The sequence below is a fragment of the Gnatocerus cornutus genome, chromosome 10, assembly GCF_029298725.1.
Source record: "Gnatocerus cornutus isolate USDA-ARS CGAHR chromosome 10, icGnaCorn1.1, whole genome shotgun sequence".
Taxonomy (NCBI): domain Eukaryota; kingdom Metazoa; phylum Arthropoda; class Insecta; order Coleoptera; family Tenebrionidae; genus Gnatocerus; species Gnatocerus cornutus.
In genome coordinates, this window is record NC_142242.1 from 5,275,234 (window position 1) to 5,287,234 (window position 12,001).

The window sequence follows — 12,001 nt, forward strand, 5'->3', positions numbered from 1 at the left end:
AATCGCACGTCCTGAACGAACTCTCCAGTATTTCCTACGTAATGAGCGTAATCATTTCTTTTATTTTGTCTCCGTTGTCCTCATACTTCATTATATGTTCTACTTCCATTACTGTCTCGGAATAAGCACTTGCACGATAACCGAATGCGCTCTACATTTCCTTTAAAAATTTTCATTACAACTGTTTTAAATTAAAAATAAATTGAGCTTCTTCCTTCGTTTACCTTTTAGACAAACATATTTACCTAATTAATCTTATTGGAGGTATTAATTGGAAGCGAGGAACAGCGTTGTTAATCACTCTCCTTTAACGCTGTTATAATCAGTCTTTTGTAGTAAAAGCCAGTCGCCATTATTTACACAAAAAAACAAAACCTTTACTTAATTTGTGTGAAAATTTAAGCAGTTTTCGAGGAAAGTAGAAATGACGGGCACTTCATTTGTTTACTATTCAACTTCTTTCTTTTACTCATGTAGTTCTTTCTGAGCAAAAAGTTTGCGAGTTTAGGAAGTGGAGGAGAATAAAGTTTCGGAAGAACACCTGTAGACGTACATTGAAAGAGACCTGATAAATTGTACGGAAAAAATAAGAAACTTAATTGTTCTGCGTTCTCTTGGTAACCTTGTTACACTTTTTCTCAAAGACGAAGCAAATTTTCTTGCGATATTAAATATAAGTTGACTTTAATGAAAAGCGTTTAACTCGTTTGCATTCAAATTAACAATTATCTTTAAGTTCACGATATACAGGGCGTTATTGAAATGACTGCAAAAAATAAGTGGAGGCATTAACAACATTTCTTAATAGATTTTTTTTCAATGCCAAAAATACGTGAAACAAATGTAACAGACGGGTTGTGGTTTTAGCAGTAGATTTCCTTTGGTTGTTAATTCGAAAGTCTGAATTAGCGCTAATATTAATTTAATTTCAATAAAAAGCAAACAAAATATGTATTTGAACAGATAATTAGCTAAATTTTAGCTTTTATTACAAATGAAACTAGTCGCTTTGCCATAAATATTTGTACATCAGAAATAATAAGCTTGTTATTTGTAGATAAAATATAACAACAGCACAAATACTAAATACGTAAATGAAATAATGGGTTCGGTATTAGCACAATTTTCAGTTATTAAAATGAGCGCATAGTAGAGAAATTGTGACTTTTTCGTGTGACATTATTATTTATTCGTTTTTATTGCAATTATGCAGTTTGTATAAGCAAATATTTGACTTTAAAAAAAATTGATCAAGTGAAACGTATGGCTTCATTATTTTTAATGATGTAAAACTCACATGTTTCTAATTAATGAAAGCTACTTTTTGAACACGTCGTGCTCAATTTTGTTTCGTTGAATTTCCTCGTTTTCTGTTCATACACGGGCGCGATTTGCTTCATGACAAACGATCTAAAAACGATGATAATACCGCTGATGAATTAATATTAGCAATGGAAACGTCATGAATAGAGTTTATTGATCATGCAGCTTGAATTACAGTTCCCGTTATAATTATAACCCAATTTCTGGGATTTGTTTGATATTTAAATATGAATGAGTGAACTTTAATGAATTTTAAACGGTAGATGCTTAGATAAATCTGAAACTGCAGACGTGAAGGACTCTGAGGGGGTTATTGTAAGATGAATAGGTCTTTGAATGTCCGGCAATTTCCATTCTTTCAGCGTTATAAAAGTGCATTTATCCACACTGTCCAGACAGACACTCCTCGCTCTCTTACTGTTTACTTGATGCAAATTTAAACAGCAAACAAAAAATTCAAATCTTCCCTACGGTTTATGTTAATACGCTGGCGTACAATGAAATTGCCTCGCTAGAACGCTACAAGTCTTGAAATAGACCTCACAAAAAATTCATTAAATTTGTATCGGGCAGTTGATTTAGAGTCTACAAAAGAAGTGTGAAATGTTGGATTTTCGGTAGAATTCTTGTTGTTTGGTGTCTGACTCAAAAATTCAATTTTCACGATTTGAGAGAGGAAACTTTGTCTATCGAACGAGAAAAAATACCTGTGATGTCGTTATGCAAAGCGCTTCTCGAAACTCATCCCTCGCCTATGCATGGCCAACTCGATCTCGACTGAAAAGTACAAAATTCCTTCTGGAGTAAGTGAAGTATACCAAAGCGTCAGAATCGCCCCCTCGTAGCACAGATAATCAAAGTATTAAAAATTTTGGAAATAAGCCGTGTTATTTAAAATTGGCTTTCCCAATAGCAGATTCTCAAAATCGAATATAGGACGCGCCCTTAGGGATATCCCGTAATCATTCAAACTATTAAGCTTCAATCGTGGAATGCTTGAAAACTAGCTAAATTGAGTTTTTAACAGAATTGCGACAATTTCATATGCAATCGAACATCAACGGTTATTGGCTGTATAAACCACATCTACACTGCTTGATCTTAAAATGGTCACTCGAGCCGGATTTTGAACACATGTAATGACACCTTTTCGTCGCTTTCCGAACTTTTTTATAAATAACACAATGTGTACACCAGTGTTGGTCTCCAGACACGAAAACTTAGTTTACCACATTGTCGAGTAACTAAATTCTGTTTTGTGAAGTTCTTATCGGAGTTCTAACCCATTCGTCTCTTCCGTGAACACGTGTTGTGTTCCAGTCGCATTCTTCTATATTCTTTCACGTTAAGTAAAATAAATGTATTTTTGTTTGAGACAAGTATAACTCTGGTTACGTGTAATGAATTTTTAGTATGTAGTCAGAATTGTTTACTCCGACATCGAACAACTTAATCGTTTTTGTTAGTTTGTATAATTCACTTAATGGTGGTGGAAACTTGATTAAGCGAGGTGTAATCAAGCAAGTAAGCGCAACTAGTGACTCATTCAAATTCGGAGACAGTCGTCTAGGTTTAGAATTTCTCTTCTTACATGGAATTGTAGACTGTCGAAAGTGATAAACGATTTCATATGTACATGGGAGGATTCAGTTTATAGTACTGCCAGAACACAGACATGTTACAAATTGAAAAACATTTTTTTTATTGCTGCAATTTGATATACAATAGTTGACAACTAATTAGCGCATATGTTCACTAGCCAGTGACATTAAATTTGCGATTAATCCGTAGATTGAGGTAAAACTGCCATTTACTAGTTTATAGATTTATTTTATGAATACCCAAAACATTCTTTTTCGTATTTTCGCAATTATTGTCGTTCTGAATAAATGCGCAGTTTTCGATTGAACAACACTTTACCATTTATGTAGGAGCACGAATATGACCTTTTCAAGAGGGCGTCACCTTTTAGAGTGCATTTAATCTTCGGAAAAGTCTTTGGCCTGTTGTTGCGAGGAAAAAGTGTAGGTGTAGATAGGTTTGTATTAAGTAATGAATGGCTGCGACTGAAAGGCTTTTAATGTGGCCGATGAAGCTTACGAATTCTTCATTCTTTAAGTTCGGATTAAAGGTGTGTACATTATTGTAATTTAGTTCACGTAACGGCAATTATTTTAAAGTAAACCGTTGAGCGGGTAATTGTTAACATCCTTGGAGAAATAGAGAGCTCGTTGCATTATATTCACATTACATTACCTCGGATAAGGTAAAAGTTATAATTGAAGGCAAATATTTTGACTATAAGAATCGTTTTCGTTCACTTTTTCGTCATAATAACCAGTAAACATAGTTTTTGTCGAGATTGTTCACCGAGCGATCCGAGCTAAATATTTACGTTAAACGTGAAAACATGTTTCGTTTGTCAATTTGCATGGCAGTGTTTCAGATACGAGATAAACAACAATTTGCGTGATGTAATTACTGTAAATACGACACAGACATATTTAATAAAAGCGCAACACTTAACAACACTTTGAATAGTTATTAAACTTCGATGTTTCCGTTTTATTTTCTCATAAATGTGTCTCGCACTATGTACTACCGTCTAGGGAAATCACAACCGCCACACGTTCTATTATTCAGCAGAAATGGGGCTTGCCAGCTACGACCTACGTTGATCCTAAGGCTGCCAGGTCCACGTGTAATTACTGACTTTTCTCGTCCATATAACAGTTGCTTCCGTTCCAATTCCTGTCTGTTCATTAATAAACAAAAAGATGAACTCATTACCTTTATAATAACACTCCCTAAACTGTTTTACAATTTTACGACCGCACTGAAAATTCTCCAAATACCAAAACTAACTAGTTAGCTCACAACAAAAAAAAACTTATTCTACTGGAATATTGTGACACAAATTAATTTGTAGTGCGATAAAAATGGTGGATGCGCCAAATCAAGTTAACCTTTCTACCCCACTTGTTGAACTAATAAATTCATTGTTGCTACATAGCTATTATTTAAAAAATCAGTAGTGACATTGTGATTTGGCGGCGTAATTCACGCAAGTAGAAATTTTTTCATGCTCGTCTGTTTTAACATTTTCCTGTGCCAGCCAGTGTAAAATTTTATAGAAGATAATTCGAATTTGACAATAATTCCATGTAGGTTAAAACCTTTGCTATTTGTGATTTAATTATGTTCGGCGCAACAGCTTTCCAAATGCACACAAATAAAAGATGAAAAGCTTTTCTACGCTTCAAAAACATTGAATTCTGTCGATACAACCTAAACTCATCACGGTAGAGATAAAGCCTTGTTTATTGCAATGAGGTAAGCTGTTTAGATAAAAAGAACAAGAATCTACTTTGAGTTAAATTATTTTGTACGAAGTTCATTTTTCTTTGTTGGGGAGTATTGTCTTGGTCAATATTTTACTAATCCTGACAATCAATAGATGTCCTATCAGAGTCAAGTACTTACAAGAGAGTTGTAAACAGAGGTAGTGTCAAAAAGGTGCTCTTACCAGCTCTCACATTGACGTCCCTGCTGAGAATAGTGCCAGCTAAGTTTGAAGCTCTGCAGCGATAGACGGTCGAGTGGACGTCCTTTCGATAATCTTCGGCTCTAAAGGGTGGAAAGTATAAAGTTCCATTACCGAGTGATTGTCTGAAAGGACAACAGAAAAATACGGTTACACAATGCCAAAGTTAAATTGGATTGCCACAGTGTTAGATAGACTTTGAATTCTTTAATTACAATGTGTTAGCCAACCTTCTCGAGCTTTTAAGATGTGTTTAGATTTTTTGATGGATGAAACTTATCGGCGGGTTTGTAATGTGGTACCATGTTACATAAGCGACGACACAATGGATGTGTACCCAGGATCACCCCCGTTTCACACTGATAAGCTCTTGCATTCATTTTGCAGCTCGCATAGCCCGACATAGTGGTCGTTTAGGAACTTATTTGAATAACGGAACGGAAAACGTTCTTCCTAGCGTAGACTGAGTTTACAGATCCGACATTGATCTATGGGTTCTTTTATTTAGAATTTATGCGATGCGGGAATCGATGCATTGTTACGAAGTAATTGATGCCACTTTACGGCTACAAAACTCACACTCCGGAGAGATAAAGCTTCTATCATTATATTAATATTTAACTCAATTTTCATTACTCATTCTTATTTGCATTGTTCCAAGAATCCATTAAATTGGCATTAATAGATCCAGAGATGACGTGCTGGGAGCAACTCCCCTAATTGCAATCAACAGAATATTATAACTATAAATTCCGACAAATACGCACATATATTTCGTATTACCATGCAACTGTCAACATATGTTCTCTCTACATATTTACATGCGAACGACTGTCTAATTTAACATTAATTATAAACAATTTCATTTAAACTAAAACTTTTGCTTGCAATTGATTGTGTCGATGTAAATCAACCGCTTAAAATTATTATGACACTTTTTTTATCCACGTTATCCCCCGTCAAATGTGTATCGTATTATCCTTTTCAGGTTTCAATTTCCTCCTCGTGTAAAAACAAAAATATTGGAAGCTGCTCCAATTCAATTACTTCCAGCATATCAGATAAACATGAAATTTTTGATCAAATCATGTAATTTGTGTGGCAAGTCATTGGAGAAAATCCGAAAATGCACATTGACGCATGAGACAGTAGCGGAAAAGAAAAATGAAATTGGAAAAACGAATTATCGTAGGAAAACCAGGACTTGTTTCGTGGCAATATGTGTTATGTCCTTTTCTATTTGAATGCATGATCGAGCAGAGTTGTGATCCTGAAAGTGGCATAATGTCAATCACACGTTCCTGAAACACAGTTTCAAAGCGAGCTGCTACGATTTTAGAGTAATATTATTATTTATTTAATGACTGTATGTCTCGTTCTAAGTTTTTTATAACTCGACGTGCATATTTTATGACTTTTATTGATTTTTTACTTTACATTTCTATATTTAAACTGGGCAGAAAGCTTTTCGCTGTTAAGTAATCAATGGTCAGTGCAATTTTATCGTGTGCGCACTCGTTCTACCACGAAAGATCTATGAGATTCGACTTATTTCTGTGCAATTTTTAAACCCTTTGAGTTTGATGATTGGTTTGCTCCATTCAACAAATTCTTTGGTAAAAGACGTGACTAGGGAATTGGATATGTTGCCAGCTAAATAAAAGCAAAAAATTAATGCTATTTTAAAATAGACGAAAATCATCAAATCATTAAATATTTTTTGCGACTAATAAGAAATGAATGCCTCTCAAAAGAGAATGTTAAACTAAGTTGCAATCTTCTCGTGTTCTAGCATCGAAGAATTCATTGTCGTCTTGATTACTCGCGACGTCCTTATTATCTTTGGAGATATCGTAGCATGACACATAATTCTCGTCACTTAAAATTCTGAGATTTTGACGGTACGGATATTTTCCCAGTGCGCATAGCTGTGGAGGAAATTGAGGGCGTATTGAATAGTTAATAAGTATCATCAATGATAATCTGCACAATTCAACAGGTAATCGAAATAGGTTAGTGGTTTGAATATTTGTCTGATGGAATTTATTTATACATAAGGTTGTTTAACGGAATGGAAAAGACGAAATAAAACTAGATTTAGCTGATCCGTTAGAAACATCAATCTTTGAATTCTCGATCTGTCTACTGGAGCTTATTCCGGTTTCCGGGTCGGTCCCATACATTTATAATAGACCTGCCAGAGTCCATTATTTATACGGCTCGTTGTGTCACATGTATCCAGTATCGATCATTACAAAGATAGAAACGAATTCAGCACAGAGTTGACATTTGCATTCGGGCAGGTCACGCAAATTCACAGCGGCTGTTTCAAGTAATTGAAGGCTAGCTGCAACTCGTTCGACTCATACTCTAATTAAGTTTTGTCCGTAACGAAATCCATTATATCTACTGTCAATCATGCTCGAGACCAAATCAAGCTCAAGATTCTTTCCAACACGATTTAATGATCCTTTAAATGGGAACGAGATGACGTCGAGTGTGAAAATTTTAAAGAATTTTAGTTGGACGAGAGAGGAATTTTTCTGTTTATTATGTCGTGTTTGCGGTGGTTCAGTTTTAATCACATTTTCTCCGTTGGATGGAGCCTTTTTTAACTCTTTAGAAAATGGAATAATGAATGAGTTCAGCGACGGGGATACCACTAAAAGATATGATACTACATAAAACAAATTTCGTTTGAAAGATTAGAGAGGATACACAACGGAATTTACATCAATAAATATTATATTTCAACCCTAAACGAAAGCATTCATCATAATCATATTATCATAAAGTATCTATGATTGAATGAACGATTTAACTGGTTGAAATTTTGTGGATTCTTTTTCTTTCACTAGAAAACAATGCGAGTTACTTTGTGATTTCAGATCCGACTCTTAATCTCGTCATAACAAACCATAAATTTTCATGCATATTGTTATTCACTCTTTTTCACTTCTTTACAAACCGGAATAATGAATGTGTTCAGCTTCGGGTAAAGTGCTAAAAGATATGAGACACGATACAAATCCCTCTTGGAAAAGTCGAATAGAATATCGGATATGAAAAGTGACATGATAGCTGACGATAAGAGCCTTCTCTTCCATTCCTTGTCCCTTCGACACCAATTAACATAAGACCTTAATTCGCTAAGACGATGAGGCCTTTCAAGTTCGATACTCTAGCGGGGCTCGATTTACTTCGGAGCCTCTGGAGACACTGTCTTCGCTCAATTCAACTCTTACACCGTTGCCCTTAGACACCATCCACTCTCATCAATTACGCATTAGCACAAATACCGCGGAGGAATTTTTTATTCCAACAAACGACATTGATTCTTAAACTTTGAGATGTAAACAAGCCATTGGATACTGCTCACATTAACAATTTACTTGAACAATGTCTTCGTAGTTTTACTTATTCATGGTTTCTCTCGAAGCAATTGCACAGCATACGCCGCTCCGGTTGTATGTTTCAATTTTTTTATCAATAAAATTCTGTATACAAGACACAAAATGCATAATTTAAGACTTTCATTGTATCACGTGTCATTCGTTTTAGTCTTTTAGAGATAACGAGATATCGGTTCGAAATGCTGACATTATGGAGATTCTGTTGTATTGTTCAGCTTTTATTGTCTGATGAAAGAAAATCCTGTTACAGAAAGCTGAAGACATCGTTCTATTCGGGCTCCCCATCCAAAAACTAACAATTTTAAAACCACCTGTCCTCCGAATTCATTATAACTTTTAAATGAGTGTGCTGATGATTTAAAAGTCACTGTCAAAGTTAAATATTAATTTTGTGATTAACATGGGGTCATACGCTAACCGCACTTTCTACATCCTAAAGCGCTTGAATATTTCATCATTTGTAACGAAAATTTTAATGCAGTAACTTAAAATATTGGTTCAAAGTGCCAATAAAATTTGTAATGCAATTGATCATGCGCAGAGATCTATTATTAAAGTCTACTAAAAATGACAATTATAGCTGATGAAAACGCATGAAAACAATGATAACTGGAAATTGTTTCCTATTTCAAAAACGTGCGGTTGGATTACGGTGCATCCATAAAGTAATTGTGTAAAAATATGAAAAACTGCGAATAGAAATTAATTGGATAACAAAACAGAATTTTACTTCTCAATTTACTGTCTTTCAGCGATGATGATATTAAATTTCAATTGTCTCTGAGGAGTTTTGTTACCAAGAGTTTTTGTATATTAATTAACGGTTTTGACAGGATCGAGAAGTGTACAAAAAACGTTTTAATAGCTTTCCAATTAACACAACAAAGGCGCTATTAAAGACACTTCAAAGTAAATGTTTAGAATAAACATATCCACAAACGTATTAATTAGTGGTTGAATATAATAAAAATGGTGGATCCGTGAGTCTATCAAGCAACTTGGCTTTTCACAGATTTCAAGTTACTTTGGTTAATTAATGCGAGATTTAGAGAATTTATTCTAAAGAATTCAGTTAGAAAGTTTATTTAATTTTACTGGGGGAAAACAGCGTTCATTTCATCAAATTTTCGGTAATAATCAATCAATCAATAAATCTTGAAATATCAGGAAATCGTTCTCTTAACACTGACACGCCTTTACAATGTTAGGTAAATCATTTATAGGTTCTTGCAGAATATTGCATTTGACAGCTATGTAATTTCCAGCTTCAAAAACATTCAGGTCAGACTGACTTTTTCTGTTTGTAAAATATCGGTTTAGCTCCTTGACGTCGTGTATACAAAAATTATAAAATGACAGTTTAGTGGTTTTAAAATGGTTTGAATTCAAATGATTTTCTAGGGAAATTTCCTCGAGTTTGTGTAAGACAAAGGAAGGTTTAGCAAAGCTTATTATTTTGAAAACGGTTTCAATTGGAATGCGATTCATTTTATGTTTTGTTTTATTTATCTGGTAGTGTTAGTCGGATATATAAGTTTGTGGCATCATTCGCTTTCCTGTCGTAAACGTCATAGATGAGAGGATTTATTTTGTAAGGTTGCAAAGCCCTGCGGGTGTATAAAAGGAATGACATACCTAAGCCCAGGCACAGCGGTGACAGTTTGGCCATCCTGCAACAACCAGTCTACTTGGGGAGTCGGAGATCCATGTGCGGAGCAGCTGACCTGCGAGCCGCTAGTATTGGAAAATGTGAGGTGAGCAGGAGGCTCCAGAAGGAACACCGGTCCATGGCTTTGGCTTGCCGCCCCTGAAACGTGACCGCAATACGTCATAAGCTATCTTTCATATACGTTGCACATCTTTCTCTACCTCCAAACAGCACGACCTACGAAATTATCTTGTAGAGAAAAACGTAATCTTGATCACTGTCAGGTAGAGAACGTGACTAACGCCACTAATTCTTACCAACCTTTAAAATTTATTTACGTTCCGTTTATTTTTATTTATTGACCGAAACACCAGGATTTCGATTTCGTCCAACTTCTTGCATGAAATCCGATTTATTTATTTGATTTTCTCACTTATTATTCCACTAGTTCGCACCCCAGAGAATATAAACATGTGTTTCGTACAGAAGACCTTCTTGCATGTAAAATATTTGTGTTTACACATTTCGTAATACCCATCCTGAAAGCTATACGAGTTTGGAATATGATTTCCTCGTTCCGACGGTTTTTGCTCGCTAATTCTTTCATTATATATTTATTTCGTTTCGCTTCACGCCAACAGATTTTAAATTGTACCAAGAATTTTTATTCACTCTCAAACTTTTAGTCTGATAAACAAAAAACCCGCTAAAACAAACTTTGCTGTTATCTGTGTGTCGACACCAAATTCACCACGACGGAAAAGGATATTGCTTCTCGGTGGCTACAACTAAATACAACTTAATAAAACTTCCAAATAAATTTGGACTAAACCGCGAACCGAAACTAATAAAAAAGAAAATAGATGCATTATCCTTTGTCCGAACTTTTTAAGAGACCTGCGTCTCAAAAAAAGTTTAAATAAATGTCATAAATTTGTGCTAATTCGGTGCTAATTCCTAAATTTTGTGCTTTTCTCGTTGTCGAGTTATTTAAAAATTAAAAATGATGCTCAAACTTGACGCTGACCATTATTACGTGTCATAAAAATTAATCGAACTGGTCTTATAATTTTGTTTTAATCCTGTGCTAATTTGTGCTACAATTTTTATTAATCTGTGCTCTTTTAGTTTTGGAGTTATTTCAAAAAACATATATGAAGGAGCGTCAAGTTTGAGCATCACAAAACATTGCGTAATATGCCATAATTTTATGCTACTTTTGTGTTAATTCTGTGCTGCAAATTCCAAATTCTGTGTTCATTTTGTTCTTGAGTTTTTTTATTCATCTAAGATGACCCACCTGCGTTCTAACACAAGGCAACCCAAAATACAAATTTCAACGAATTCTAAATTCTAAATAATATTATCATGTTAAACTTTATCTACGTGTGCCAGATTCAAAAAATCTAAATCTGAACTCTCGTTGATGATAATTAGAAAGGCAGTAATTCTATTTTTTTTTAACTACCTCCAGGGGTTTACGCATTTTGATAACGAGTTTTTAGGTTCTATGTCACCAACTGATTAGTGTTTACGTACCGGGTGTTCCGCGGATTGCTGAACAAAGAGAAATAACATGGGAATTAGAATTTTATTTTTTTCCTGCACGCCCAAACCTTCAAATTTAATTTGGTTAATGGCGGATTGTGCTCTAGAGATTTCTTAATCTGAGAGCAACTTTTAGAAAGCTACGTTATTACGGCATTAGTAAAAAAATGTGGAATTATAAAATTTTCCGCTCAAAATTTCAAAGGCTGTGTGATTGTGAAAGAAGATCTGTCACTAAGCCTTATACTGCAAATATTCCATTCCAAAGCACAAGTTAATTTAAAAAGTGAAGTTAGTTTAGGCAATGCTATGACAGGTCTCCAATTTTTAGTAATACTAACTTCGAAATTGAAATCACTATCACTTTTAATTTGTTTTTTTTTCAATAATGAAATTGGACATTAGATCCTAAAAATGGCTCTCGTATTAAAAACTTTTGAAAGCACAATCCACCAGTACCCTAATTTTATTTGGAGGTTCGAGAGAGTAGGAAAAAAATTAAATTTGAATTCCCATGTTCAGCAA

General features: G+C 34.5%; 1 protein-coding gene across 2 annotated transcripts in view; it reads right to left on the reverse strand.

Annotated features, from left to right (window-relative positions):
* Dscam3 (Down syndrome cell adhesion molecule 3) overlaps positions 1–12,001 on the reverse strand; it is a 70,328-nt gene that overhangs the window by 31,289 nt on the left and 27,038 nt on the right. For both annotated transcript variants that reach the window (XM_088046881.1, XM_088046882.1), the window contains exons 3-4: positions 9,916–10,087; positions 4,850–4,992 (exon numbers count right to left, since the gene is read on the reverse strand). In XM_088046881.1, the coding sequence (XP_087903007.1) occupies positions 4,850–4,992; positions 9,916–10,087 (315 nt within the window). The remainder of the gene's footprint in view (positions 1–4,849; positions 4,993–9,915; positions 10,088–12,001) is intronic.